Source organism: Saccopteryx bilineata, chromosome 2, assembly GCF_036850765.1.
Source record: "Saccopteryx bilineata isolate mSacBil1 chromosome 2, mSacBil1_pri_phased_curated, whole genome shotgun sequence".
Classification (NCBI taxonomy): Eukaryota; Metazoa; Chordata; class Mammalia; order Chiroptera; family Emballonuridae; genus Saccopteryx; species Saccopteryx bilineata.
Window position 1 is genome coordinate 270,851,071 of NC_089491.1, and position 25,406 is coordinate 270,876,476.

General features: G+C 42.6%; 1 protein-coding gene across 1 annotated transcript in view; it reads right to left on the bottom strand.

Annotated features, from left to right (window-relative positions):
- The window catches only part of IFT81 (intraflagellar transport 81), a 68,715-nt gene that overhangs the window by 4,970 nt on the left and 38,339 nt on the right, over positions 1-25,406 (bottom strand). The window contains exons 12-18 of the mRNA XM_066260609.1: positions 24,475-24,624; positions 17,838-17,966; positions 16,602-16,691; positions 5,505-5,591; positions 4,446-4,517; positions 4,278-4,363; positions 652-697 (exon numbers count right to left, since the gene is read on the bottom strand). Of these exons, the coding sequence (XP_066116706.1) occupies positions 652-697; positions 4,278-4,363; positions 4,446-4,517; positions 5,505-5,591; positions 16,602-16,691; positions 17,838-17,966; positions 24,475-24,624 (660 nt within the window). The remainder of the gene's footprint in view (positions 1-651; positions 698-4,277; positions 4,364-4,445; positions 4,518-5,504; positions 5,592-16,601; positions 16,692-17,837; positions 17,967-24,474; positions 24,625-25,406) is intronic.

Genomic DNA, 25,406 nt, shown 5'->3' on the forward strand with positions numbered 1-25,406 from the left:
AGCTGTATTAAATGAATCAATATTTGTAAAGGGCTTAGACCAGTGCTTGACTCATAGTTAAAGCTTGTGTATATTAAATAAAAGAGATGAATAAGTTTGTACTTATCTCATAGACTAAGATAACTAAGAATAATTATAAAACTTAGTTCACTACACGTGGCAATTTATTTGTTATGCAGAACCTTCTCATGAGCTCTTTGTTAAAACCATATATATATATTTCCAAAAGTCCATGTGCTTTTACTTTCATAAAACTAAATCTCTTTTTTTTTTAATTCTTTTTTTTTAAATTTAATTTTATTTATTCATTTTAGAGAGGAGAGAGAAATGGAGAGAGAGAGAGACAGAGAGAGAAGGTGAGGAGGAGCTGGAAGCATCAACTCCCATATGTGCCTTGACCAGGCAAGCCCAGGGTTTCAAACCGGCGATCTCAGCATTTCCAGGTTGATGCTTTATCCACTGCGCCACCACAGGTCAGGCCATAAAACTAAATTTTGAAGGAAAGTCTTCGTCTTTGAAAGGGACTAGGAACGACCCCATTTCCCTTTGAAAACATTACTAACCTTTTTAAAAAGAACAACAATGTCATAGCCAGATACTGAAAGCCTGAATTAGACACATTTGAAAAAAAAATAAGTGATACGTTCTTACCTTCCCAAGGTTTTCCTGTTCAGCAATATTTCTGGTGTACTGTTCCCTACAGAGGCAACATAATGATTTAGTTTCAACTTACTTTACTTGATGGGATCATACAACTAAATTATAAATTAACATATCTGTCTAAGTATAATAAACTATATAGTTTAGAATACCGAAGTCAGAAGGAAACCCATTATCAGATACTCTCTTTTCTCATCCTTGGTTCTTAGAACTAAACTCGAGTAAATAGTAATTTAAGGGAAAAAAGGCAAAACACTACATAAAAAATTAAGAGAATTAAAATGGTAAGGACTATTTCTGGTTAATCTACCCTTAAAACAATGTCAACCTATTTGCTTAAATTACTTTGTTTTGCCCTGGCGGGTTGGCTCAGTGGATAGTGTGAGCCTGGCAGGTGGATGTCCTGGGTTCAATCCCAGGTCAAGGCACACATGAGAAGCAATCATCTGCTTGTCTTTCCCTCCCTCTCCCCCTTCTCTCTCTTGCAGCTGGCTCAGCTGGACCCGGGGTTGAGGATAGCCCCGCTGATTTGAGTACTGGCCCCAGACGGGGGTTGCCAGGTGGATCCTGGTTGGAGCACATGGGGGAGTCTCTCTATCTCCCCTTCTCTCACTTAAAAAAAATTACTTTGTTTTTGAGGAGGTTTGCAAAAGGGAGAAAGGATACACATTTAAAATAAACACTAGATAGCATCTAACCTTGGAACTCCAATTCTAGGAAGTCATCCTACAGAAAAACTCTCATAACTTAATAAAGATAAAACAAAAACCATTTATTTTACCATAACAAAAAATTTGCAAATAAACTAAAGTTGATAGATGGGGAAATGTTTAAATAAAAGAATAATAGTGAGTTGTAAAAAGAATGAGATAGATCTATAAGTACTAAAGTGGAACGAATTCTAGATAAACTATGAAAAGAAAATTGTACATGTAGTTTAATTTTATTTTTGTATACACACACACACAAAATTTCCCAAGCATCTGCTAACACACACACAGTAAATGCATGGCAAAAGAATATGGAATAATGTACACCAAAATATTAACATTAAACATTTCTGAGGTATGGCAATACAGACAATATTCAATTTTTTGAGTACTGTATTTCCTAATGATTATTTTTTGTTTTTATAAATATTTCTTTTGCACTCTACAAAAACCTGCAAAATTTTAATGTAAAATAAAAATACAAATAACTTTGTATTACATTTTTAAACAAAAGTATCACTGTATTTTAATATTATATAAGACAAAAAGTGAGATTTAAAGTGTTAAGGACAAAGATTAAAGGATGAAGAGAGATTTAGACCTCACATTTGGATGGAAAAGGATTATGTTTCTGTGTAAACTACACTATAGTACTGAAGAAGAAATTAAATAACACAAAATTGAGACTCTAAGAAATCACAGACCGCAGAGAAACCCTAGGTGTCTGAGTGAAGGAAGATTCACATTTATGAAAAAAGGAAGGTAAGTGTGGTTAGAAAAGAGAATGTCAATCCAAAGTTCCCCAAGTGCTTACACAGCTGAAGTTAAAGTAGAATTTGTGCCCAGGAATGAGGGAATGAATACAGACTGGAGGAACCTTCGTTTTGCTTTCAGAATTCATGAGACACTATGCCAAACCGTGTGCCTTTCCAGCTCTCCCATGAAAAACTGCTGGGAGGCTGTAAACGACATACTGGCCTAGGAAGAACATATGGTTATAGTTCAGATAGCTTTAAATATTCTTTATTACCCTCGGCCTGAGAAATGTCCAAATGTTTTAGAATTTCCATTTATATTTTATCAAGACATCAACAGGCTCATACTCTTTTCCCATAACACTAATGTGTAATTTTAACTGATTTAAGAAATAATCATGGAGCACCTGTTATGTACCAAGCATGCCCTGGGCTTTCAAGAAGTAAACAGGAAAGACAGTGGCCCTTATGCTCCAGGAACGTATACTCTATAAGTTCCCAAACACTCCTGCACACAGTAGATTTAACCGTCTTCTGTGATATATATTGTTTACCGTATCTTACAATGAGGAAGTGATGTGCTCAAGGTCACAAAACTAGTAACTGGAAGAATCAGGTTAGAAATAAATTTTATAGTCCCTCTCTAGTACTTTGAAATAAAACATGCTTCTTCTTCAAATAAAATTCAAAGTTGCAGATGATCTTTCAAAACCAAGATAATTTATTAAAACTTAGGCCTTAAAGAGAAAGTACCAGAAAAATAGAAAATGGAATAACAATAAAAATATTGTATCTATAATAGTAATAACATTTTAAACATGTGTGAGCTTAGAGTAGTTAACTCCATTATATTCATAATATTCAGATCATGTACAGCTCTAGTCAAGCCCAATATTTTTCTGTAGAAAACCAAGGAATGATAGAGGTTTATAATCATTTTTAAAATGATGAAGAGGAATATCAGGTTAGAAAACTGAACAGAAAACTAATAGTTTAGGAGCAATATTTTCTTATTATTTATATTGATCACTTTGGAAGAAAAGGAATTTAATTTCTACAACTTTTTATTTTTCAAGAACAAAATGAACTTCTCACATTTGTGAAGTATTAGTATTTACTATATAGATTTTTTGAATTATGTTTATATTCAGTGAAAGAATCTGAATAAGTACATTTAATATGTTTAAATATGTTAAAATATTTTAAAAATTCTATTTATAGGATATCTTCAGTCTGGCTTGCATTCCAGTATGTTATATACAAAAAATTTAGACTCGGCCAAAACCTTCTCTATGTCTTAGATTCCTTTTTGTAACATCAATGAATATGCCACTAGAGCTCTCAACTGCAATCTAGAATAAATGTGAATCATACACTTTGAGTTCTTCCTGGAGGATAAAAGCAAAACATTCGAAGTGGGTAAGGGGCAAAGAAAATGTATCTTGTTCAATTACTGCATTTTATTACTGCCAACAATTCGACTAGAAATGTATTTTATTAGGCAGCATTTGAGTTACGACAGTATGCTGCAAGCTATGATTGAAACACTACCACTATATAAGGACTAGTGTATTCGCACGCCCTTCCTCGTTTTGAAGGCTGGTACACTGCAAGCCCACGGTTTCCAGCTGAAATGCAGTCACTCACACAGCACAACTAGCAGGCCAATGACTAGAGTCCGAGCCATGTGGGACTTTAAAAATAGACAATCCTTAGTGCTCAGAAAAAAACAACCATCAAATTATATGTATTCCTGGGAGGGAAGAATAGGGAATTATTAATAATTACAGGAGTTTCTGTCTAGTGTGATGAAAAAGTTTTGGTACTATATAGTTGTGATGGTTGCACAATAACAATAACACTGTGAATGTAATCAGTGCAAGTGACTTGTACAGTTAGAATGGTTACAATGGCAAATTTTATGGTCTATATATTTTGTGACAACAAAAAAGGCAAACAAGAAAGAAAATTACATGTATTCCTATTTAGTTAGTGGGCTAGACTATACAGAAGATAAAGCTTAACAAGTTTTAAACCTAAATAATATCTTAGTATCTGCTTATATAAGTACTCCAAATTTTATAATTTCTTATTTATAAAACTTCTATAGGTGAAAACATTAAGTCAATATAAAAGCAACAAAATTACTTGCCTAATTGCTTTTCTTTTTTCTTGTGGATCAGAAGAAACATATGCTTTCATCTCATCAGTAGCACGACAGAGTTGTACTTTCAGGTTCTAAGTGGAAAGAGGAGGTTGTAGTTCAGTTGATACAGAAAAAAATCTCAGGGAAGGTTCTGATTCCCTTTCTTGGTCTTACCTTAATCATGCAATTTGTATAATGGTATTTACTTTCCTCTTGAAGACATTCTTCGCGGAGTCCTCTGACTTCCTACAACAGATGATTTTAAATGGGCAACATTACTGAAAAGATCATCAGATGCAGAGAGGATGACTGCATGCACAACCAGAGAGATACCGTCAGTCTTTCCTCTTCCGCGAGTGGAACTTGGTCACTGCAGCCGACCAGGCTGCAGTCATTTCTACATACAGATCACTCACAGCGTTCTAAAAGCTCACGCTCAGATCGTTTATTCAGTCCCCAGCTCTGTGGCAGGTGCTGGTGACACAGCAGTGCACAAGACAAGACCTTGCTCTCATTCAGGAAGAGGAAACAGACTTTACAAGGAAACACATAACGAAGGTTGCGTTAGACGGGGAAAAGGACTACAAATAAAATTCGGCAGTGCAATGTGACAGGGTGACTGCGTGGGCAGCATCAGCTGGGTCAGAGAGCTCCAGGAGGAGGCGACATGCAGGCTGGGACCTGAGAGTTGAAAAGGAGAGATCAAAGCAGGCATTGGGGGCACGGTGGCCCAGAGAGGGAAGGGCTCGCATAGAGCCCTGGGACGAAAACAAAGGCAGGCCGTGGGCAGCACAAGAGGGCAGCAGTGTGGCTGCAGCCCTGCGAACAGGGAGCAGAGCACATGGACAACTAGCTGACGAGGCATGCGGGGCCTTCAGACCCCAGTTTGCAATGGGAAGCCTAAGGCAGGTGGACAAAGTTTTACTCAAGGTTGTTTTTGGCTACTGTTTGGAGACTAAACCATAGGAAGGCAAGAGTGGAAGTGGGAGAGCAGGTGGGTGGGTTATGGTGGGAGTCGAGGGATACATGGTGGGGGCCTGGCCTTGGTGGCAGTGGTACAGATGGAGAAATCAGGTGAACGTACTAAGTTTGGAGAAATAAAGATCTCTAGAACTTAGGAGACAGACTCGGGGGATCAGGACAAAGAGTCAGGAATCTTTTGACATTGGTGTAATAGAAATATAAACACAGGCAGTCTCTGCTCAATTGTTAAAACAAAATCTATCTTCTCACCTGTTCTAATCTGGACCAATTGCTTTCAAGGCCCGCTGCACAGCTATCATAGTGGGATTTCTTTTCTTCACACTCCTGGGTTAGCTCCTGGTATAAAAAAGGGTAAATGATTGAATAAGTAAAAAACAAAGGCCTCAAATGTGGCTCTGACACAATGCCTGCCCTTGTGAGCCTTGTAACTTAACACTAAGCTTCTTGGCATACTTAAGGGTTATTTATACAACAATCAGACATTTGAGAATTATGACAGATGAAGGTGCTGATAAAAACAATGGCTGCCATGTCCTGAGCCGTGTGCCAGGCTCTTTGTTAGGAGCTGGGGATATAAGAGCAAACAAAACAGCCAAGAGCTCTCCCTCAGGTCATGCTCCAACTGCCGAGTGTGATGACAGGCAAATGTGAGGTGTCGCAGGGGTACACGGGCCTCTCCTTGGACCGATCCCAGGCGTGGGGATCAGTGGGGACAACTTCCTGGAGAAACCGATATCTAAGCTGAGGTATGAGGATTAGTAAGAATAGTAAGGGGGAGGGTGGACAGGGCAGGAGAATGTTCAGAAGGAAGGAACACTATGTATAAAGGCTTGGAAGCTAGGGAGGAGAGCAGTTTCGGGTGGCCAGTAGTTTGTGACACTGCAGTGTGTCTGGGAAGCATGAGAAAAGGCTGAGACTTCGGCGGGGACTTGGTCAGGGCTCTGTAAATCACATTAGGGGCTCTGAGCTTTATCCCTGATGAGAACTAATCTCACAACAACTCCTTGAGGTACTACTCTCCCCACAGGAAGCCTGGAAAAGGTTCGGAGAGGCTCATTACCTTGCTAAAGATTAAACTGCTGGGAAGGTGTCAGAATTTGGACTCAGGCTGTTTGAGTATTTTCAAACTTTCTTCTAATGTAATATTTTGGATTAGATACGTAATTTGAAAATCTACTTCAAACACCTAGAAATCTTAAAAGTATCAACAAATGTTTGATTAGGTAAACATTCTTTCAAATCCAGAGACAACTGACCTCTCAAGAAAGTCTGAGGAATTATCAGAGCCAGTAACGAACGATGACACCCTGTGACTGTCCTTAGAGGAGGGGAGATGGAGGGTGTCAGTCTGGTGACAAGAGTTACTATAGCCTGACCAGGTGGTGGCGCAGTAGATAGAACATTGGACTGGGATGCAGAGGACCCGGGTTCGAGACCCCGAGGTCGCCAGCTTGAGTGCGGGCTCATCTGGTTTGAGGAAAAGCTCACCAGCTTGAACCCAAGGTCGCTGCCTCCAGCAAGGGGTTACTCAGTCTGCTGAAGGCCTGCGGTCAAGGCACATATGAGAAAGCAATCAATGAACAACTAAGGTGTTGCAACGCGCAATGAAAAACTAATGATTGATGCTTCTCATCTCTCTCCATTCCTGTCTGTCTGTCCCTGTCTATCCCTCTCTCTGACTCACTCTCTGTCTCTGTAAAAAAAAAAAAAAAAAAAAAAAAAAAAAAAAAAAAAAAAAAAAAAAAAAAAAATTAAAAAAAAAAAAAAAAAGAGTTTGGCTCAGCGGTAGAGCGTCGGCCTAGCGTGCGGAGGACCAGGGTTCGATTCCCGGCCAGGGCACACAGGAGAAGCGCCCATTTGCTTCTCCACCCCTCCGCCGCGCTTTCCTCTCTGTCTCTCTCTTCCCCTCCCGCAGCCAAGGCTCCATTGGAGCAAAGATGGCCCGGGCGCTGGGGATGGCTCTGTGGCCTCTGCCCCAGGCGCTAGAGTGGCTCTGGTCGCAACATGGCGACGCCCAGGATGGGCAGAGCATCGCCCCCTGGTGGGCAGAGCGTCGCCCCTGGTGGGCGTGCCGGGTGGATCCCGGTCGGGCGCATGCGGGAGTCTGTCTGACTGTCTCTCCCTGTTTCCAGCTTCAGAAAAATGAAAAAAAAAAAAAAAAAGAGTGACTATAATGTCCAAGCAGAGCAGAAGACAAAGTCCTAGGCCTCTGCAGAGAGGGGAGTCCTAAATGAGAGGCCCACAGTAAACCCAAACTGTTTTTCAGCCCAGGAACCCGGGAATAAAGGGTTAACTGCAGGCCTGGACTGGTGAGGGCCAGCCTCAGAATGACCTTGGCTTCACACTACACAGTTTCCTTGGGAACCGGAGAGTTAACATAAATGGGTAACAGTTGTGTGGGAATGCATCTGGTTTAAGGTGACTAACAAAGTAAAAAGATTGGTGGAAAAAAAGAGCTGCAGCTTTTATGTGTCAAAGTGACCTCTAGACACGGAAGGCTCTCCTGGGTGACAGTCATACCCTCCCTAACTGGGAGAGGGGGCAACAAAGGCTGTTACTTAGGTGGCTGCTGGGCCTCCCAATGAGATGACGATAGTTCAGTGGATGAAAGCCTTGTTTTGTCTGGGAGTCCGATGGTCAGTGGCCAGACTGATTGGCCACGCTGCTGCAGAGGGGGATGGAAGAAAGGGCCCCACCTGAGGCAGGTTTGGGGTTTGGATTTACCCTCCCTACAAGGGCTAAAAACTCCCATGCTGAGAGAGCTCAAAACTAGCTCCCAGTTCGAGATATTCCTAAAGCACCTGACAGAACAACTGCAATCCAGTCTGGAGGGACACACCCTCCAGCCTAGCTGCCGGGACTCAAGAGACAAAGCCTCAAGAGAAGCTCACAGCGTAGAAGTATACACATGTAAGAAAATAATCAATCCATCATGAGTGAGAAGCAGAAGACACACAAAACAGCAGGACTATACCTCCAGAGACTCTGAACACTAGAAATAAGCCTATTTAATAAGTATGCTTAAAATAAATAAAGGAGGAACTGAAAACAAAAAACTTAAAAAGGGACAGTGAGTAAAAATTGACAAAATGAAAATCACTGTCATTGAAGTTAAAAACTAAGTAGTGGCATAAGCATAAGATTAGACAAGTACACTCAAGAGATAAAAAAAAATGAACTAGAAAATAGAGCTGAAGAAATTATCCAAAATTCATCACAGAGAAATGAAAAGATAAAAACACCGAAGTGAGGTTAATCAATAGGGAACAATATAAATACGTCTAACATACTAATTGGAATCTCTGGAGAAGAAACCAGAAAGACAGGCAAAGGGATATTTGAAGATATATGTAGAATTTTTCCAGAATTAATGGAAAACAAAACCCACAAATTTCATCACAGTCAACAAAACTAAAACTATACTCAGATCATGGCAGTGAAACTGGATAACACTGAAGACAAAGGTAAAAAATATTAAAACCAGTGATAGGAATGATATTATCTAAAAAAAAAAAAATTAAACTGATGGTAGACCCTGCAACACAACAAGAGAAATCAGAAAGCCATAAAAATACGTTTTTTCTGACTAAGCCATTACTGAAGAACAAAAAAAAGATGGTTTACTTATAGTTACAATTCTTTACTGAGAGAACCGCTAAAAGAAAACAAACCAAGGAAATTAAAATTCAGGAAAAAGGAAACTGAATCCAGAAGGAAAGATTAAAATACAAGAAGCAATGGTGGAAACTGCCAAATATGTGGGTAAATCTAAACAGGAAATGATATATAAGTAGTAATTATAATGACCACCCTGACAACCACTTTTAGAAATGAAGAAATAAAATGGAAATAAAATACCAGCGGATAACAATATACATGTAGCAGGAGAGGGTATTAAACTTTCCAAAGATCCCTATGTTGCCTGAGAGAAGCTGGTTAACTTCAGGCTTTAAGCCAGGAAAATATATGCTAAAAATTTAAGAGGAAACAGTATCAGAATAGATGAATATAAAAAAGGAAATACATATAGAGGGAAAAAAGATAAAAGAGAACAGGACTGGTGCAATGGAGGGTAGGAAAGAAAAAAAGAAGCAATGAAAAAGCACAGTAAATAGGGTGTCCAAACTAGATATACTGGTAAATCCCAATGTATTAACAATAAAAGTAAACATGAATGGGACTCAAGTCACCAATTAAAAGATAAGATTCTCAAACACAACGTAAGGAACCACACCCACACTAAATCCAGCTATCCACTATGCATAGACACAGACACACAAAATTAGGACACAGAAAGCCAAAAGTCAACAGAAATAAAAATATACCAACCAATATTAATCATAGAAAGATGGCATACTTATATTAATAGCAGACACAAGATTCCATATTTCAAAAGAAATATGTATTGCCAGGAATAGTAAAAAAATAATGATAAAACAAATTAGGAAGTTTTAAAAACAATCTGGAATCTCTTTTTTTTTTTTTTTTCATTTTTCTGAAGCTGGAAATAGGGAGAAACAGTCAGACAGACTCCCACATGCGCCCAACCGGGATCCACCTGGCACGCCCACCAGGGGCGACGCTCTTCCCACCAGGGGGCGATGCTCTGCCCATCCTGGGCGTCGTGATGTTGCGACCAGAGCCACTCTAGCGCCTGAGGCAGAGGCCACAGAGCCATCCCCAGCGCCCGGGCCATCTTTGCTCCAATGGAGCCTCGGCTGTGGGAGGGGAAGAGAGAGACAGAGAGGAAAGCGTGGCGGAGGGGTGGAGAAGCAAATGGGCGCTTCTCCTGTGTGCCCTGGCCGGGAATCGAACCCGGGTCCTCCGCACGCTAGGCCGATGCTCTACCGCTGAGCCAACTGGCCAGGACTGGAATCTCTTTTTAATTGTAGTAAAATATACACTGATATAAAATTTACCGACTTAAATATTTTTAAGTGTACAGTTCAGTAGTGTTAAGTGCATTCACATTCACCAGTCTCCAGACTCTTTTTATCTTGCAAAACTGAAATTCTATCCCCGTTAAACAACCGCTCCCCATTCACCAGGAAGTTTTGACCAACATATTCAAGAAGCCTGGTAAGATGAACATGTGGAAAACCAGTCCCCAACAACTAGAAAATACATTCTTTTCAAGATCGAGTCACTAAAAAAATTAGGTTGGCTTCAGATATCTCCACAGACACACTTAACTCTACAAGGCTGTGGTGATATACTTTAAAAATCCTCAAGGAAAGAAAGAATGATGTAAGAATTTTATGCTAGTCAAACTGTTGTTGAAATATTTAAGACAACAGACTCTAGAACATGTAACAACACATCAGGGGATATTGTTCTTATGAACCTTTTTTGAGAATTATTTAAAAAAATGATTTTTGAGAAACAGAGGAAGGAAGGGAGAGAGAGAGGCATTTCTCTATTGTTCCACGTAGTCATGAATTCATTGGTTGCTTCCCATATCTGCCATGACTGGGGATAGAAACTGCAGCCTTGGACCTGCAACCTTGTGCTTCTGGATGATGCTCCAACCAATCAGGGCCTTGAGGATTCTTTCAACCCCCCTCCCATTGATTTTTGAGAGAGGAAGGAAGGGAGAGAAAGAGAGACAGAGACAGAGAGAGAAAGAGAGAAGCATCAACTTGTTGTTCCACTTAGTTGCGTACCCACTGATTATTTCTCCCACATGCCCTGACAAGTGCCCTCAGGATCTAGCCAGCAACCTGGGATCTAGCAGGCAACCCTAGGATTGAATCAGCTACTTCAGGATGGAGCCAGCAACTGTAGGATTGAACTGGCAACCTCAGTGCTCCGGGACAATGCTCTATCCATTGCACCACCAGCCAGGACAAGGACTCTTTTTTTTTTTTTTTTTGTATTTTTCCTAAGTTAGAAGTGGGGATGCAGGCCCTGGCTGGTTGGCTCAGCGGAAGAGCGTCGGCCTGGCGTGCGGGGGACCCGGGTTCGATTCCCAGCCAGGGCACACAGGAGAAGCGCCCATTTGCTTCTCCACCCCACCCTCCTTCCTCTCTGTCTCTCTCTTCCCCTCCCGCAGCCAAGGCTCCATTGGAGCAAAGATGGCCCGGGCGCTGGGGATGGCTCCTTGGCCTCTGCCCCAGGCGCTAGAGTGGCTCTGGTCGCGGCAGAGCGACGCCCCAGAGGGGCAGAGCATCGCCCCCTGGTGGACAGAGCTTCACCCCTGGTGGGCGTGCCGGGTGGATCCCGGTCGGGCACATGCGGGAGTCTGTCTGACTATCTCTCCCCGTTTCCAGCTTCAGAAAAATACAAAAAAAAAAAAAAAAAGAAGTGGGGAGACAGACAGACTCCGGCATGTGCCTGACCGGGATCCACCCTGCATGCCCACCAGGGGGTGATGCTCTGCCCATCTGGGGCATTGCTCCATTGCGGCCAGAAACATTCTAGTGCCTGAGGCAGAGGCCACAGAGCCGTCCTCAGTGGCCGGACCAACTTTGCTCCAATGGAGGCTTGGCTGCGGGAGGGAAAGAGAGAGAGAGAGAGAAAGAAAGGAGAGAGGGAAGGGTGGAGAAGCAGATGGGCGCTTCTCCTGTGTGCCTTGCCGGGAATCGAACCCAGGACTTCCACACGCCGGGCCAATGCTCTACCACTGAGCCAACTGGCCAGGACCGAAGGACTCTTTTTGGGCAGCTATTTCCAACCAGTGTGATGTAAAAAAAATTTAAAGCATGCAATACCTGACTATTTAGCCAGGGGCACTCACTTCTTTTTCTTTAGATTAAATACAAAAAATGACAACAGCCAACACAACAATAACTGTCTGTGTAAATGAATCAATTTTATATCTTTTTTTCTGGTCAGATCATCAAAAAATGTATTTTTTGGTGTGCTACAGAATGTTAGTAATTCATTTATGTGTGCTATGAGATGAAAAAGTTGAAAATCACCATACTAGAGGACAAATCAGAGACAAAAAGTAGAGAAAAGGGCTGGGGAAGAAGTGGCGATGACACTGCATCTAATGATCACAAGCCTAATACTAGAAACAAAAGTGGAAATTTGGGTAAAAGAACAATGGCAATGTTACATGCCCTAACAATGTAGAAATGATATAACAAAACCAGCAAAGGGGGGGGGGGAGAAGAAGGTGGACAGCAGAATAAGTTAGCTGGCTTCATTACTTTTTAACTGCTGCAGATGGGGGCAGGGGCAGATGTCAAAGGATATAATTGAAAGCTGACAATTCAAGTCATAGTATAGCATATTAAAAATATCTAGGTAGGTCTTGGCTGGGTGGCTCAGTGGATAGAGCATTATCCTGGTGCACTGAGGTCATGGGTTTGATCCCCAATCAGGGCACATATGAGAAGCAACCAATGAATTGCTTATAAATGGAACTAAGTGGAACAATAAATTGATGCTTTTCTCTCTCTTTCTCTCCCCCTTCCCCTACCCCAAATCAATGGAAAAATTAAAAAAAAAAAAAGGTAAACAGCCCTGGCGGGTTGGCTCAGTGGTAGAGCGTCGGCCTGGCGTGCAGAAGTCCCGAGTTCGATTCCCGGCCAGGGCACACAGGAGAAGCGCCCATCTGCTTCTCCACCCCTCCCCCTCTCCTTCCTCTCTGTCTCTCTCTTCCCCTCCCGCAGCCAAGGTTCCATTGGAGCAAAGATGGCCTGGGCACTGGGGATGGCTCCTTGGCCTCTGCCCCAGGCGCTAGAGTGGCTCTGGTCGCAACAGAGCGACGCCCCAGAGGGGCAGAGCATCGCCCCCTGGTGGGCAGAGCTTCGCCCCTGGTGGGCGTGCCGGGTGGATCCTGGTCGGGTGCATGCGGGAGTCTGTCTGTCTCTCCCCGTTTCCAGCTTCAGAAAAATACAAAATAAATAAATAAATCAAAAATAAAAAATAAAGGTAAACAGTAAGAAAGACAATACAATCGACTAAAATCAGGTGTTAAAGAGAAGAGAGGGAGAAAGAAGAAAAATACACCAATTTCATTACCATTTACTGTGTGAATAGATACATACTATCTACAGAAACGGATGATTAATGGTGGAATTATATAAACACTAGAGCAAAACTACAAGCCAGCACACACACACACACACACACACACACACACTCAGGAAGGGGGTAGGTGGGAGAGAGAGGTAGAAAGAGAACACACACAGGATATTTTATAAGCTTTAAAATTGAAAGCTAACATAAAATACATCATTAGGGCCAAATATGTCTGCACATCAATAAATATAAATAGGATAAAATTATCTATTAAAACAACCTTTCAGATTACATCACATAACAAAACCCAATTCAAGATCTATTCAGAGACAAACCAAAAACAAGGTAATTTTTTTTTAAGTTGAAAGCAAAAGATGGGCAAAAGTATAGCAGGTTAATACAAACCAAGGAAGCAGACATTCTAATCTTAACATCAGAGTTTAATTCTAACCAATAAAAAAAGGCTTTATTTTTTCACAAAGTAAAATAAAGGTGTAGAGAGCAAACCTTAGGTAGCCTATTCATTAATAGTCAGGAAATCTGGAAAATTCATAAGGAACTGTTAACAATTATTACTTCTGGGGAGTGTGCTGTGTGTTGCAGAGAAAGGAATAATTTCTATTCTTTTCCTTAAACAATTCTTTACAGTTTGAATTCTTGCCAAGATCACAGTGTTACTTTTATAAGAAAAAGTAATCAATAGAAAATATTTTATTGAAATCAGTAATTTTGCTTTTTCTCATACATTAGCAGTCAGAGGTGGATTAAGGTTGGTTGAGGCCCCGGGCGCAGAAGAAAATATTGGGCCCCTTACATTAGAAAAAGTGTAAAGCTGGGATTTTGTGGGGCCCTTCAGATGTCAGGGCCCAGGGAGCACTGCCATTTAATTACATTTCATTTATAGCATTGCTCCTAAGAAAACAAACATGACATTTTTCAAGGTCTTGCTCTAATTCTAGGTAATTATAAATAATTTAAATATGTTATAAATCTTAAGTTGTGATGTTCTAATTTTTAAACAGTTGTCAATATTCAAATTTAGAACAACATACAAGTACAAAAAAGGGAAATGTTATAATAATACCTCACTATAAAGTTTTCTAAATATTTGAGATCTGTCCAGTAAAGCAAGAAATATATATATTTTTAAATTTTATTTATTGATTTTAGTGAGAGAGCAAGGGAGGGAGAGAGAGAGAGACAGAAACATAGATCTGCTCCTGTATGTGCCCTGACCAGGAATCAAACTGGCAACCTCTGTGCTTTGGGATGATGCTCTAACCAACGGAGCTATTTGGCCACGGCAAATCATTTTTAAGTGTACAGTTCAGTGGCATTAAGTACATTCACATTGGTGACAATCACTTCATTTGGTTCCTCTTTTCTTATCAGTTAAGTATATACAAATATTGATCGACTTACGACCTATGCAACTTACGACCATTCAACTTTACGACCACAATCTCTAGCCACGACTGCTCCGCATCTGGCAGCGCAAGCATTGCCCAGCTGGGCGTATGACAGTGTGGACTAGCTTCCAGGAGCACTACCATCTCCGCGTGCACCATTTCAACTGTTATCCCAGACTCGGTACAGCAATTTGTGTTTTGTGTCTTGGATATTTTTCATCAAACCCCTCCCAAGATGTCTACCAAGAGGAAATTGTCTTATTAAACCAGTTGTACTGGTAATGCAGTGTTTTACTTAAACCTGACGAATGTAAAAATAAGAAACAAAATGGTGTATAGATGATACAAATGGCATAAAATGTACAAAGAAAATTATGATATATAACAATAATGAAATTATGTTAAAATATGACTTAAAGATTTTTATAACATCATTTCACAGTACTGTACATATAGCCTACTCAACTTACAACCAAATCGTGTTACGACCAGTCTGTCGGAACCAATCATGGTCATAAGTCAAGCTCTAGCTGTATATGATTCTGATTAAATTCTTTTTCTATATTGTTCTCAAATTGAGCTCTCTTTTGTTTGTTTTCTTGAATTTCATGTGTTTGTCCCATCTCAGCTCATAGAGCATCAACTCCAGAGAACAGGGGCCTGTGTCTCCCATTTTGTTTGTGCTGGCTGTGGTACACCATGGGACACGCAGGAGATTTGAATTAAGATGATACAGATGCCACAGTCAAGCCCCAACTCTCCCACTTCCTACTTTTCTGTTGGGATAAGTCATTAAACTGTGTCAGACTCCATGGCATTTCCTATGAAAAGGAAATGATGTCTATCTGATACCAAAGTCCACATGATTTTTCACTATGCTTCTCTGACTCTGATGGATGGCACTCCCGATGACTTTTACAATTCCATTCTCAGGCACGTGCAGCACAACTCCCATTCAAACCTAAGATTACTGCCCTGGCTGGTTGGCTCAGCGGTAGAGCGTCGGCCTAGCGTGCGGAGGACCCGGGTTTGATTCCCGGCCAAGGCACACAGGAGAAGCACCCATTTGCTTCCCCACCCCTCCGCCGCGCTTTCCTCTCTGTCTCTCTCTTCCCCTCCTGCAGCCAAGGCTCCATTGGAGCAAAGATGGCCCGGGCGCTGGGGATGGCTCTGTGGCCTCTGCCTCAGGCGCTAGAGTGGCTCTGGTTGCAACATGGCGACGCCCAGGATGGGCAGAGCATCGCCCCCTGGTGGGCAGAGCATCGCCCCTGGTGGGCGTGCCGGGTGGATCCCGGTCGGGCGCATGCGGGAGTCTGTCAGACTCTCTCCCTGTTTCCAGCTTCAGAAAAATGAAAAACAAAAACAAACAAAAAAAAACCCTAAGATTACTACATGGAAAGTGGTAAAATAACAACTGCTAATGTCAAATGGCGGAGGTCACTAGATTGGGTTTGTGAAGGGTATTCAGCTCCTAACAGTTTATTTATCTTTAAAGCAGTGGTTAGAATTAACTTCCAAGTAACGGCATTTCATTGCTTATCATAAGCTATCATAGTTTGCCCCCCAGCAAAGCAAGTTCATTAATCTAAAGTTAACTTGTTACCCACCACTCATTAGCAGACTTTGAGCTTTCACCTGGGCACAGAAGAATGCGACTTCATATTTATAGCTCTGATGTGATTTTAAAAGCAAAAAGCTCATCTGACTGCCCTTGTGATTTCAGCTTCAGTTCCTTCTTCTCCTTCTCTCCTCCCCCAATAATGTACGACAAAACAAGTAGCATAAATTAAAGAGAAACATTTGCAGGTCACATTATTTTTCTCTTTTGCAGAATCTTATCAATATAATAATAGTAATAACAATAATTTCTTTTCTATAAATTACCCAAGCAAAATGTTCAGGATTCTAATTCCTACATTGCAACAAGATAAAATACTAAAAGTATCACAATATCAAATTCACTTACTTGACATTTTTGACGCAATTGTCGTAGTTCTTTTATAACTGGGGCTAGAACTGACTTCTTTTCAGATATCAGTGAATTCAGTTTTTTGACCTATCATTAAAACAAAAAATATAACATCTAAAAAAAATAACTGCAAAGAACAGAAATACTACATGCATAAAGATATTACTGGCCCTAGACAGTTGGCTCAGTGGTAGAGTGTTGGCCCGGGGGCGGGGGGGATGTCCCAGGTTCAATTCCCAGTCAGGGCACACAGGAAAAGCAACCATCTGCTTCTCCACTCCTCCCCCTCTCCTTTCTTTCTCTTTCTCTCCTGCCACCATGGAGCAACTTGGCCCTGGCCACTGAGGATGGCTCCAATGCTCTGCCTCAGGTGCTAAAATAGCTCGGTTGCTGAGCAATGGAGCAACTCACCAGATGGGCAGAGTATTGCCCTGTAGTGGGCTTTCAGGGTGGATACCGGTTGAGGCATATGCGAGTCTGTCTCTCTGCCTCCCCTCTATTCACTAAATTAAAAAAAAAAAGATATTTATTGAACTATTAAAGATATTTATAGAGGTGAGCCCAGTCTTGCAGGCCTCTGCTGTGCTGAATGTTGATCTTTTCAGGAGTTGGACTGTGGTGAGGCCCTGGGGTTCCGGGCAAGTGATCAGTGTGGACAAGACAGGCTGAGGCAGTGCCCTGAGAGCTGGGGCAGCAGCTCTTTACCAGGAGCTGAGGCAAGATTTCAACACTGCAGTGCCTGATGAAGCGGGAACAGTGCACTCCGGCTGACCAGCAGCCCTGAATGTGGGAAGATACTAGATACTGAGAACACACACAACAATGAAAAGATTTTATCAGGGTGGTGTGATTTGGGAAAACTATTTTTATGTATTTCCTTAATGCTGTAAAACGCACAGTGCAGTGTACAGATGATGTATTACGGAATGGAACACCGGAAACCTGCAGAATTTTATTAATCAATGTCACCCCAATAGATTCAATTAAAAAAAATAAAAACAATTGATAATTTAAAAACCAAAAACACCCCACAAAATGCATAAGCTTTTATAAGTTGAACAACCTTACTAGAATAAAAAATTCAAAAGAGAGCAATAGAGACAGATAAAAAATATAAACAAAATGCAGAAATAAAAACTGGAATGTTTCACTGAAAACAGAACAAATTCAACAATATCTGCCTTCTAGCTACACAATAAAAAATAAACAACCCTAGGAAGTATGCATAAGCACCATTTCAGACATGTCGTCCAGTGTTCGCCCCTTCCTCTCATCCACTTCACTCTTCAGTGTGGACACTCTCTCTAGCTCTTCTTGCGTATAGCTATACCCAGACACACCCTTTTTCTCCTCCATAGTTTGCTAAAAGTAAAGAAGAAACATAGGTGTCAAAAGTGGGGGCCATGAAATGGGCATCAAAACCCTGATGATTCCATAAGTATACAGATTTAAGACATAACAATGAAGTTGTAAATGAGTCAGTTTAGCATCCTAAAGGACAACCTTTATCGACTTCAATAATAATTGCATTCATTTATAAGTAATAAATTTACACTAAATTATATTATCTTCAGGTTCATAGGAAGTATTTCTAATTTTTGACTTAAAAACACTATGTACTTGGCACAGAATCTAAAACATAGGGCATACTCAATAAATATTTGGTGAATGGGCCCTGGCTGGTTAGCTCAGTGGCAGAGCGTCAGCCTGGCGTGCAGGAGTCCCGGGTTTGATTCCCGGCCAGGGCACACAGGAGAAGCGCCCATCTGCTTCTCTACCCCTCCCCCTCTCCTTCCTCTCTGTCTCTCTCTTCCCCTTCTGCAGCCAAGGCTCCATTGGAGCAAAAGTTTGCCTGGGTGCTGAGGGTGGCTCTGTGGCCTCTGCCTCAGGCGCTAGAATGGCTCTGATTGCGGCAGAGCAATGCCCCAGATTGGCAGAGCATCGCCCCCTGGTGGGCGTACCGGGTGGATCCTGGTCAGGCGCATGTGGGAGTCTGTCTGACTGCCTCCCCGTTTCCAACTTAAAAAAAAAAAATTGGTGAATGAATGAATTTTCAAGTGATCCAGCCGATGTGCTTTTGCTCACTCATTCAATATCTGTTTTATACCTAAGTGTGCCAAGCACAGGTCTAGGCCGTGGACAAATTAGGAAAACAAATCCCCTCCCTCACAGAGCTTACTTCTAATGAGAGTGAACAAGTAATAGGTAAACAAGTACAATACAGATAGGGTGAGCTGAGAGTGGGGTTGAATCTTAAGTATTGTATAAAGGTGGCTAGAAAGGTCTTCTTGAGAGGATGACATCTAGGACAGCCCTGAAGGAGGGGGAGGAGCCATGCGGATGCTGGGAGGTGAGCGAGTGTATAGGGCAGGAGGAAGGAGGTAGGAGCATCCAGCCTGCTCACCAAACAGCTAGGAGACCCATAGAGCTGCAAACAGTGAGAATGAGGTGGGCAGGGGAGGGAGCACATGGGACTCGGCTGGTTGGTTGGGACAGTCTCAGTTTATGTCATTGTCCTTTGCATTCTCGAGTGTCCTAGTTTAGATGATAAATTATACTGTTACCTTATTTTTAGGCCAATGAAAGAGTTTGGACTTATTTTAACTGAGATGGGAGGCTTGTTGGAGGGTTCAGAGTCAAGGAATTGTTAAGCAATCAGTTTCATATCTATGCTGAGATCAAGGGTGGCTGCAGGGGAGCCATCGAGAAGACTATGCTAATCCAGTCAGAGACAATGACAGCGTGAGCCAGGTGGTGGGAGAGGCATGAGAAGTGGTTCTCTATACATTTTGAAGAAAGGTCCAACAAGATATTATGACAGCTTAGATGTGGGGATGAGGGAAACTGAGGTGTAAAGAATGACTCCAGCCCTGGCCGGCTGGCTCAATGGTAGAGCATCGGCCTGGCATGCAGGAGTACCAGGTTCGATTCCCGGCCAGGGCACACAGGAGAAGCGCCCATCTGCTTCTCCACACCTCCCCCTCTCCTTCCTCTCTGTCTCTCTCTTCCCCTCCTGCAGCCAAGGCTCCTTTGGAGCAAAGTTGGCCCGGGCACTGAGGATGGCTCCGTGGCCTCTGCCTCAGGCGCTAGAATGTCTCTGGTTGCAACAGAGCAATGCCCTAGATGGGCAGAGCATCGCCCCCTGGTGGGCGTGCCGGGTGGATCCCGGTCAGGCGCATGTGGGAGTCTGTCTGACTGCCTCCCCGTTTCCAACTTCAGAAAAATACAAAAAAAAAAAAAAAAAAAAAAAAAAAGAATAACTCCAGCCTGACCAGGCGGTGGCAGTAGTTAGAGCATCAGACTGGGATGCAGAGGACCCAGGTTCGAGACCCCGAAGTTGCCAGCTTGAGCGCAAGCTCATCTGGTTTGAGCAAAGCTCACCAGCTTGGACCCAAGGTTGCTGGCTCCAGCAAGGGGTTACTCGGTCTGCTGTAGCCCTATGGTCAAGGCACATATGAGAAAGCAGTCAATGAACAACTAAGGCATCGCAACAAAAAACTGATGATTGATGCTTCTCATCTCTCTTTGTTCCTGTCTGTTCCTATTTATCCCTCTCTCTGACTCTCTCTGTAAAAAAAAACACCCCAAAAAACAAACAAAAAAACAAACAAACAACAACAACAAAAAGAATGACTCCAAAGTTTCCGGCCTGGAGAACTGGGAGGGTGAAGCTGCCATTTGTTAGGAAGAGGATGAGTTGGGGAGACCAGGTCTGAGGGAACAGTGAAGGTCAGTTTAGTTTTGTACATGTTAAAAACTAGACCTTGGAGAAAGGAGAAGCCATGGGGTAGACGTGGGAGTGTCAGCATGGAGAGAAAAACAAGAGAGTGTAGACAAGTAAAGAAAATTTTTACAGAAAGAGGGAGTGGTCAACTATGTCAAACATGGCTAACAGGTCAAGTAGGAAAAGAGCTACGACTTGATCACTCCATTTAGCAATGTAAGGTATTGGTGACCTTGGCAAGACAAATTTCAATGAAATGGTAGCTGTGAAAACACCACTGGAGAGGGTTCAAAAGAGAATAGAAGAACCAAAAGACAAGGAGAGAGAGAATAAAGGAAGAGTTGGGATTTGAAGCTGCCAATAAGACTGGGACACTTAAGGAAGGAGTAGAGAGGACATCAGAGAATTAGCACAAAATTCTGTATGTAGTTTCCTCCTTAGGCATTCCCAAACCCTAGGCTGTACACAAGCAGGGTAAGACCCAGAAACCAAGCAGCAATCAGCAGATGGCTTACTAACGTGCTGAGCAAAGATTTCGGCAGTCTCACAGGGCTAGGAAGTTAGAGGTAGAAATTCAAGACTTGTCCAAGGGTAGGGGCCTGGGTTAAATGCCCAATCAGCTGAAACCCCCGAAGAACTACTACTCCTCAGGAGGAAGGACTGTAACCTAGGAGTAAGAGGTGAGCCCTTGGAATCAAGACTACTTCCTAGGAGTCAAGTCTCTGTCACAGCTGTAAGGGCATCTCAGGAGAAAGGGAAAACTGGGAAAATACCAGCTCTAATAAAACTAGATCAGCCGCCCTGGCCGGTTGGCTCAGTGGTAGAGCGTCGGCCTGGTGTGCGGGAGTCCCGGGTTCAATTCCCGGCCAGGGTACACAGGAGAAGCGCCCATCTGCTTCTCCACCCCTCCCCCTCTCCTTCCTCTCTGTCTCTCTTCCCCTCCCGCAGCCAAGGCTCCATTGGAGCAAAAGTTGGCCCAGGCGCTGAGGATGGCTCTGTGGCCTCTGCCTCAGGCGCTAGAATGGCTCTGATTGCAACAGAGCGACGCCCCGGATTGGCAGAGCATCCCCCACTGGTGGGCGTGCCGGGTGGATCCCGGTCGGGCGCATGCGGGAGCCTGTCTGACTGCCTCCCCGTTTCTGGCATCGGAAAAAGAAAGAAAAGAAAAGAAAAGAAAAAAAAAACCTAGATCAGCCAATGGCTGGGCACAGCAGGAGTACTGGTGCCAACCCATTCCTGCCTGACAGAGAACGCCCCTAATTGGTGACAGGCTCAGGAACTCCCCATCGCTTTGACCAAAATGTTCTCAAAACGGTGCTGCAATTTGAGGGTCTTCCTGCCCGATCCCTCCTCCTTTCCCCTCTTTCTTTACGAATATCAGACATGCATGAGAGCCTAAAAACTTTCCTCCTGCTGCCTTCCCTGCACCCTTTCCATGTCCTCCTGAAAATCCCTTCCACATCTAACCCCATCTCGGTGTCTACTTCTTGGAGGACCTGAACTGTAGAGGGATGCACTAATTGTTACAAGGTCACTCGACTGGCTGTTGCTGAGTGAGCTCCATTGATATCTGAAGAGACAAAATGACAGGCTCAAATCCATTAATCAATAATTTAAAGCAAAGTGATAAGGTTAGGGAACCTCAGGAGCTTTAATGAAACCCTCCTTTCCCATGGCTAACGGGAGGAGGGAGCTGAAAACCAGGCATAGGACTTTACCGTAAGACTGGCAAAACTGCAGAGAAGGCTGGATACATCCCATGCCAAAGCCAGGGCTCTGACAGGGAAGAGAGAGTGTGGGGTTGGGGATGGGATAACTGAACAGACTTGCTTGAGAACCTTGAATCCTTAGGTTATCCTTCATAACTCTGGGCAGAGGCAAAGGGCTTAGCTTGTTGGTCAGGGCCTGGACGAAGCAAGGTAGCAAGGCTGGAAGGCTGAGGACAAGGAGATCTGGGGAACAGGCATGTGGCTGGACCTATGTGAGTAGATAGACACTAAGTACAAAGATCTTCTCATCACATGTTACCAGCCACCAGAGAATGTCCACAGCAGAAGAGGCTCCAAACAACCAAGTGGAAAGGATAATTTGGCCAGCAGCTGCCAGCCAGCCTCTGTCGCTGAGCACCCAGCACTTGGATAATCGGCTCACGAACAGAATAGCTGTGTTGGCGGAGGTGGAGGCTAAGCACGGGCCAAGCAATGTAGACTCTCTCTCACTCATGCCCATCCGGCCACTGCCACTGCCACTGCCACTGCCACGTCTGACCTGGCAGCAAGAGACCAGTTCTGAGCTCTGCACATGGAGTCATCCCTTGAAGAAGCCAATCATCTACTTAATGACAATCTGATAATACCAGATCCTTCCTGACCTGAAAAGGATACCATTTCATACTGACTGGCACTGACCCAGGTTCTGGGTAACAGTTTGCTTTTCTTGCCCACAGGGTTTCAGCCAGCACCACTGCCCAAGGGCTCAGAGTGTGCGGTCTACCGACGTGAGATCCCACATAATATCACCTCAGACTAAGGGACTTACTTTATGGCAAAGGAGATATGGTGGTGGGCACATGCCCCTGGGTTTCAGTCACTGTACCACATACCACACCATCCAGAAAGCTAATGACCTGGCAGAACAGAAGAAGGATCTCATGACAGTATAGCTAAGTTGGCAGCTTGGGAATGGTGGCCTGTGAGGATTAGTTCTAGTCTTCAGGACAGAGTATACAGCTTAATGTGTACACCATTGCCCATTATATAGTGCTGTGGTCCAAACAGACTGAATACATGGGTCTTGAAACCATGAGATCAAAGTATGAGTGTTACCACTCACCAGGTTTCCCACTTATCCTTTGGAAATTATACTTCCCTTCTCAACAACTTTAGGCTCTGTGGGTATGGCTATTCTGGTTTCCAGAGCGGGTATGCTTCCACCAGAAGGCACATTAAGAGGCCCTCTATGACCAGGCGGTGGCGCAGTGGATAGAGCAATGGACTGGGATGCGGAAGACCCAGGTTCGAGACCCCGAGGTTGCCAGCTTGAGTGAGGGCTCATCTGGTTTGAGCAAAAGCTCACCAGTTTGAGCCCAAGGTCGCTGGCTTGAGCAAGGGGTTACTCAGTCTGCTGAAGGCCCGTGGTCAAGGCACATAAAAAAAAAAAAAAGAGGCCCTCTAAACTTAATGCTCTGGCTACCATATCGTCACTTGGGCTCCTGATGCCAGTAGACCAGTAGGCAAAAAAGCATTATTATACTGGAGGACATCATAAGGCTATTAGGACCCTGGCTGGTTGGCTCAGTGGTAGAGCATTGGCCAGGTGTGTGGAAGTCCTAGGTTCAATTCCCAGTCAAAGCACACAGGAGAGGTGACCATCTGCTTCTCCACTCCTACACCTCTCACTTCTCTTTCTTTCTCTCCTCCTCCCACAGCCATGGCTTGAATGGTTTGAGCAAAGTTGGCCCCAGATGCTGAGGACAGCTCCATGGCCTTGCCTCAGGTGTTAAATAGCTCAGTTGCCTAGCAACAGAGCAGCAGCCCAGAAAGGCAGGGCACTGCCTGGTAGCGGGTTTGCCGGGTGGATTCTGGTTGGGACGCATGTTGGGAGTCCATCTCTGGCTCCCTGCCTCTAACTTAAAATAAAATAAAGCTATTACAATAGATGCTGCTACATAATACGGACAGATAGGAACATGTTTGACATTCAGGTGATCCATTAGGGTATATACTGGTACTCCCATGTGCAGTTTTAATAGTAAGTGGGTAAGCATAGCAGGCAAACTTCCATATAGCATCTTGCCTGGATATTTCTTTCCAAAGCTCCATGGAAATTTCCACACAGCAGGCTATGATAAATAAATATTTTATCATCAGTCCTGTGGCATGATAATTTTGCTCATATTAACTAGCAACCCGAAAGAGAAAAAAAAAATCTACTTAGAATTCAACTTCTATTAATTACCCCCAAGTCAGCAAGCATAACAGAGTACTTATGCTAATTAAAAATAAACAAATCAACTTATATGACAGTTCTGTAATTCACCAGAAAAAGTTAATAATTGCAGGATTTTTCCAATAAAAACAATAAAGCTACAACCCATAAACCTCTCGGCATTCATAATTTTAGCACCCCCAGAAAGCACTGCATTACCAGCTGATGTTGAATATTTTCATGACGTTGCTTAAGAAGTTCTTCTGTCCTCTGCAAGAGAGCGAACTCAGCCTTAAATTCAGCTATTATTTGATGCTTCTTTTTGAAAACTGTACTCTTGCTTCGAAGTTTACTGACATATCGTTTGAACTGTAAAATAATGAAATATGTAGTTTAATGAGTCGAAAAGTAGCTAAGTATCATAATCTTAACATGTTAGAAAAATTTTCTTTTCTACTGTCTAATATATGTGTCCCAAGTATATAATAACAACTTAAGTTTTATTAGAAAATTTGGAAAGGCTAATTGCTTAATTAAAATACTTTGTGTATGTTTTGATTTTTTGGATTCACCTAAATATTATAAATTCTTATGTAAAAGCTATTCATTTTGGGCCTTACAAATATGAACTAAGAAAACAGAAACTCAATCCTCCAAAAGTAAAAAAAGTTAAAAAAAAAGGAATAAAGAGAAAGTGGGAGAACAATCCTGGCTGTTTTTTACCGTGATATTTCTTATGTATTATACTAACTGTATTTTGGTAGCACTGAATCTACTAGGACTAAGAGAGCCAACCAGAAGAATCCTTTGTAGCCACTATTCCTCCTTTGAGAAATGTACTGTGAACATATACTCTAAGAAGCACCTTAAACATTGGGGTAACACTCATCCCACATGTTAAAAACCTAAGAATATTACAAGTTAGTGGGCATTCATAGTTGCTTAATTCAGCTATTTACCTACTAAAGACATTAAATTTATAACTGCTCTACTGCAACAGAAAGACCCCAATATTAAGTAAGATCAACTAGAGTTTGGAAAAGCAAGCAAGATAAATATTTAAAGAAATTCATTAGATAAGTACCATCTATTTTTATTTTTTTATTTTTAATTTTTTTTTATTTATTTACTTTTTTAGATTTTATTTATTC